The sequence below is a fragment of the Brachyistius frenatus genome, unplaced genomic scaffold, assembly GCF_029030835.1.
Source record: "Brachyistius frenatus isolate BFR_SWC_R1_liver_20210118 unplaced genomic scaffold, ASM2903083v1 Contig_201, whole genome shotgun sequence".
In the NCBI taxonomy this organism is placed as follows: domain Eukaryota; kingdom Metazoa; phylum Chordata; class Actinopteri; family Embiotocidae; genus Brachyistius; species Brachyistius frenatus.
Window position 1 is genome coordinate 601,285 of NW_027210800.1, and position 6,000 is coordinate 607,284.

The following is a 6,000-nucleotide window of genomic DNA, read 5'->3' on the forward strand; positions in this document are numbered from 1 at the left end:
TGTCCTGTAAGAACCCGTATCTAAAAACTCAGAAAAATACCTGTTTATTTGTGAGAATATATTTTCCAGGTGATCCCAGAGGGCTTAAGTATATTTATCTTAAATGTACTTATTCCACCACTCGTTTCTCTTCGATTCAGTTCAAAACTCAAAACATTTCCTCTCATACCAGACCTTCTACTCTTTAACATGTGCAACTACAAATATACACTTAGAAATGTAGAAATACACAGATATGAGCACACGGTGTACAGATAAGACGGTGCTGCAGGTTTGTGCAGTTTATCACAGATTGGCTGAATTCTTAACTCAAAATGTTATAAAATATTGTATGTAGAATAATTATGATAATTACTTTATTGAAAAAATAACCATTCAATGTTTTTTCTTTGTTTTACTGCTTTCTTTATTAGTAATATCTTTGTATTCACCCATTTATGCTTGTGAAAGCATTGAAATGATGAGAACGGATGTGTGCTTTAATATCAAAATATTTGCTCTTGCTTCAGCAGGGCTACAAACGGCCAATGGAGGGAATGTATGGCCCCCCTCCCAAGAGACATGAGAGCGACATGTATGCTATACAGTACACCAACCAGCAGCCGGACATGTACAACCACTATGGCGGTGGGTACTCCGGTCCTGAACACAGACCGGTTCAGGGACAGTTTCCCTACCCCTACCCTCGCGACCGAATGGCCCCCTCAGGCCAGAGCCAGCACAGTATGATGGGTGGGGGGCCCACTCCTAATCATGCTGCTGATGGGCCCAACATGTGGCCTTCAAGAACAGACCTCGGCTATCCCTACCCCAACAGGCAGGGGCCCCCGTCACAGATGCCACCTTATGGCTCGATCGGTAGGGACGACATGGACGGTCGGCCCGGGCAGGAGCAGTGGCACCGTCAGTCTCCCTACATGTCGTCGGCGGGAGGCATGCCCCCCTTGTCTTCCCGCCAGCCATCGTCTTATTCCAACTCCCCATCCATGGCCAACCACCTGCCCAGAGCACCCAGCCCGGGGGCCTTCCAGCGCTCCATGGATTGTCGAATGTCACCCAGCAAAGCACCTTTCATGTCACCCATGAAGATGCCAAAGCCCGGGATGGCGATGATGGGCTCGCAGGGCAGCGGACCCATCGGGCAGTTTCCTCCTAACCTGAGGAGGGACCTCAACTACCCAGCGGGGTCGGTGGAGGCCACCATGCCCTTCCTCAAGCCTCGACGCAAGCTCACCTCCAAGGACAGTGGTGAGACGGAGTCCTGTTATTACATCGTTCGTGATTTTGAAAAAGGTCGTGAGTAAGAGTGAATTGGAGTGTACGGAGATTCAGTGCTGATTGTAAAATTCGAGTTTCATGCTATAAAAGAAACAATATTTTAGCTCTACTTAGAACGAACATAACATGAGATGAGTTTTATTAAAGGAATTTAAAGACATGCTCTGTTCCGTGGCCCTTTTATCATTGGGACGAACTCTGATCGTTCCATCAATCCCGTTGTTTTATTCCCAGGAACGCCTGAAGCCTGGCGTGTGATGATGTCTCTGAAGTCTGGCTTGCTGGCAGAGAGCACATGGGCTTTAGACACCATCAACATCCTGCTGTATGACGACAGCACCGTGGCCTCCTTTAACCTCTCCCAGGTAGTATTATTGGATGACGTGACCACACGGTGGACTGACAGAACAGTTTCGTTCACAGCATGCTATGACGTACGTACATACAGTATGTCTCTTTAAACCTGGATCTAAAGACAGCTACATCGTTCTGACTTTTACTGTAGTCTGAAGGATTCAGGATTCTCTAGATTTGAATCCTTGTCTTACATTCACCGTCTGCAACTATTTGGCGAAGCATGTGTGATTTCTTTGTGCCTTGTTGACAGTGATGATATCTTGTCTTTGTCTGACCAGTTGCCTGGATTCCTTGAGCTCATTGTGGAGCACTTCCGCCGTTGTCTGATTGAGATCTTTGGCATCCTGGAAGAGTTTGAGGTGGGGACCGTGGCTCACAAAAGCCTTCTGGGTTCTGATTCTACCCACAAAGAGGGACCTCCTCCTGACCAGGAAACAGGCTCGGCGGCCCAAACTGAGCCCGAGTCCTCCCCGGGAGCAGAGACGCTGGTGCGGCAGGCGGGCGGCATCACAGAGGAAGCTCCTGCTGTCACTGCAGAGCCGGCTGAGGCCAACGAGGAGAAGCAGGAGTTGGACATGAGCGTGAAAAAGGAGGAGGAGAATGAGGAAGACGGAGAAAAAGAGGGGAAAGAAGAGGAGGAGAGTGAAAGAGGAGCAGAGAGTAAAAAGGAGTCGGTGGACCAGCCTGTTCCAGAGTTAGAACCCAAACCTAAACAAGCCAGCAAATATGATAAGCTCCCGATCAAGATTGTCCACAAAGAGGACCTGATTGAAGACATGACCAAGCACCTAGGTTACGTCACCGAGTTCACCAGCGGGCTGCTGCACTGGCAGGCCGGTGGAGGCGACTCCACCGCACACATTCAGACGCACTTTGAACCCCGCGGCGAGCCGCCTGCCGGGGAAGACGACAGGATAGGGAACGAGAACAAGCAGGAAAACAAGACGGACGACGAAAACCAACAACCGCTGAAACATATCACCGCTACTATCGACGATGTTCTGTGTGCCAGGGTGGACGCCCTCTCCTACGCCCACCCTGCACGGTCTCTGCCGTCTTACCCATTCAGGGTGCATCGAGATGGGGAGCAGGACCGCATCACCTTGCTGGAGGACGAGCCCCACTGCCTGGACGAGGCTCCGCTCTCCACGACCCCCGCCTGGCAGGACTCGCTGTCCAAGCGGTGCCTCTGTGTGTCCAACATCGTCCGGAGTCTGTCCTTTATCCCCGGGAACGACTTGGATATGTCACGCCACCCTGCTCTGGTTCTTCTTCTGGGCCGGCTGCTCCTGCTGCACCACCTGCACCCGGAGAGGAACAGGTCGCCCCCCGGCTACCAGAGAGACGAGCAGCAGGAGCGGGGGCTGTCCGGTAGAAAAGAGGAGTGGTGGTGGGAGTGTCTGAGTCTACTCAGGGAGAACGCCATGGTCACTCTTGCCAACATGGCTGGCCAGCTGGATCTCTCCACCTACTCAGACACTATCTGCCTCCCCATCCTGGACGGCCTTCTCCACTGGATGGTTTGCCCCTCAGCTGAAGCCCAGGACCCGTTCCCATCGGCGGCACCCTACTCCCAGCTCACTCCCCAGAGGCTGGTGCTGGAGTGCCTCTGCAAGCTGAGCATCCAGGAAGGCAACGTCGACCTCCTGCTGGCTACGCCGCCTTTCAGCCGACAAGAGAAACTCTTTACGGTGTTGGTGCGCTACGTGGGCCAGAGGAAGGCGCAGGTGTACAGGGAGATGGCCGTGGCCGTCCTCTCCCACCTGGCGCAGGGAGACCCCACAGCGGCACGCGCCATCGCCATGCAGAAGGGCAGCGTGGGTAATTTGGTAGGCTTCTTGGAGGATGGCGTTAGCATGGCGCAGTACCAGCAGAACCCTCACAGCTTGCTGCACATGGGACACCCGGCGATGGACCCGCCGAGTGTAAACATGATGTGCAGGGCGGCGAAAGGCTTGTTGGCGATGGCCAAAGTGCAGGAGAACAAAACAGAGTTTGTACTGTATGAAAGCAGATTATTAGACATCTCCATTTCCTCGGTGCTCAACACGGGAGTGGTCGCCATTATTTGCCAAGTTCTGTTTTACTTAGGGAAATTATGACAGGAGGAGAGGCAGGACTCACGCGGCAGACACTAAGGTCATCAAGATCTTTCTGTGGTTTTCTATTTTTATTTATCAAAATGACAGAAAATGTTTGTGTTTTTTAAAAGAAATATCCACGTAAACAAAATGTCTCTATATATGTATAGCTTCTGGGCCACATTAAAAAAAAACAGTGGGTTTGGGATTTGAAAGCTCATTTTAATACAAATATTTAATACCTGCTGGTGTTGGATTGCTACGTTTGATATTTTGTTTGTCGTTTGTTTCTGTTTGTTTACTTTTTCAGCCAAAGCTGCCACCAGATTTTGGTGCTGAATTACGTGGTTCCTTTTGAGTCGATGAGATGTTTTTCAGTTTTATAAATGCTAATATACTCATCAACATTTTGTTAATGGAGAATATTTATTTAAAATGTGACACTGTACAGTAGTTTGAACTTTTTTGCCAACAGTTGTGGAGGGGAAAAAAAAACACTGACTTTTTAAAATTGAAATGTTTTATGTCTCCATCGCTGGAAGATACATTGTGCAATAGGACTAGAGCAAGTTGTCCCTTTTGAAAAACAAGAGGATGTAAGTCTTCAAAGACACCTGCAGTGTGTGCTTTAGGCCACGAGGAGGCAGCATTGCACCAGCCAATCAACATCAGAGAGGAGCATCTGTCAAAAGAAGTGTCTAATTTATCAATCATAGCCTCAATGACTTTCACAAATGAACTTTGTGTTTCCTAAGCACTTGTGTTATGTCTGTATTTTTTCATCACTGTGTATATAAACCGTTGTACAATGGACGCACATGATTCTTTGTCTCTATCAAGCATAGCAGGAGAGGGGACTTTCTGACTATTATAACAAATGCTTTTATTGTTGGTAAAATTTGGTATTGTTATTATACATATTTTGTTAATGGGGTCAAATATTTGAACATGACAGATGTACCTGATGTTTCAATGTAAAAATTCCTGTATGCATTGTATTATAGCTGAGAAAACAATCGCTTTGGTAATCAAACATGGAAGTGCCAGGGTGAGAGGATATCTAGGTGAGATGTTGCGTAAAGAAACTGAACATATTTCTGTTCGTTACTGTCCTCCATTCATGTCAATGGGCATATTTTTGAATCTACATAATGCTCGAAAAGAAACATGTGAAAAAGAACCTTCAAAATGTCCCGAGAGCTCATTGTAAAAAAAAGAAAAATTGCCTTTTTTTCATATGACTCCATGTCTCGTTTCTTCAGTATACACATTTATACTCTGTGCTGCACATGTCACAAATAAATGTACAATGAACATCGTTAAGCACTGGAGACGTTGCATTATGTCCAGACAATCTTAGGCCAATAAAACAAACATCAACTGCTTACTTGGGCTGTCTTTTATTGATTTAATTCAATATAATGTATAATTAATCCGAGCAACCACCACCTTATGGTGTTATTATACGGCCGCAGCATGGAAGAGTCTGAAAGACACGTGATAAAATGACCCGATTGTTTTCTGTCTGATCACAACACATTTCATCTGGGCTGCTATTCAGAGGCCTGCGATGCGTATTAAAGATTGTATTTGTCTTGCTCCTTAAGATACTAATAGAATTAATATGATAGGAATGAGCTGACAATGACATCCTCAGTACACATTTGATTCATAATAACTTTATGAATAAGGTGTTAATGAAAAGGTCACTGTTTCTTGGACAACCTGCTATTTTAAAGTAGAACTTGAATAAATAATTATATTGCAGCAACTGTCTGACTTAATATCCAACTTCTCCACAGACAGCTGGTCTCCTGGCAGCTTTTGGGGTTTGGTTGAGTTGTCTCTCCTTTTATTTTTGCAGTGTATTTTTGCTTATTCAATAAAAATGTTAATTTAATCCAGTTTTGCTGTTTGGACCTCCCGTCGTTGCTGTGGCCTGAACAATGACAAAACTCCATGACAACCCTGCTGATATTAGCAGTCTCCCCTGAGTCCGTTTTGAATCCATATCTATCAATATACTCCAAAAAATGCTTCTCACGTTCTCTACCCAAGACGCAAAATCAGACAATAAATCGCCACTTGTCAAAATCAATGCAAAATATGTTGGTTAACTGATTTCCTGGTTAAATGGTGTTGCTTTATAGATGATGTGTTCATGTTGCAGCCACAGCCCTCGTCCTCCTTCATCCAGTTTGCTCCTACAAAGCTTGAAAGACTAAAATTGTATGTGAGTGTGCTCATTAAACCCTAAAACTGTGGGACCTTTCTGCAGCCAAGA

At 46.4% G+C, this 6,000-nt stretch overlaps 1 protein-coding gene across 4 annotated transcripts in view; it reads left to right on the plus strand.

The window, feature by feature from the left end:
• Positions 1-5,525, plus strand: part of LOC138632947 (AT-rich interactive domain-containing protein 1B-like) — a 158,672-nt gene extending 153,147 nt beyond the window's left edge. For 3 of the 4 annotated variants that reach the window (XM_069718869.1, XM_069718871.1, XM_069718870.1), the window contains 3 exons: positions 510-1,248; positions 1,513-1,643; positions 1,914-5,525. In XM_069718869.1, coding sequence (XP_069574970.1) covers positions 510-1,248; positions 1,513-1,643; positions 1,914-3,737 — 2,694 coding nt within the window. In that variant the 3' untranslated portion in view covers positions 3,738-5,525. The remainder of the gene's footprint in view (positions 1-509; positions 1,249-1,512; positions 1,644-1,913) is intronic. The other variant, XM_069718872.1, reaches the window with a different exon arrangement.
• The last annotated feature ends 475 nt before the right edge of the window (positions 5,526-6,000 follow it).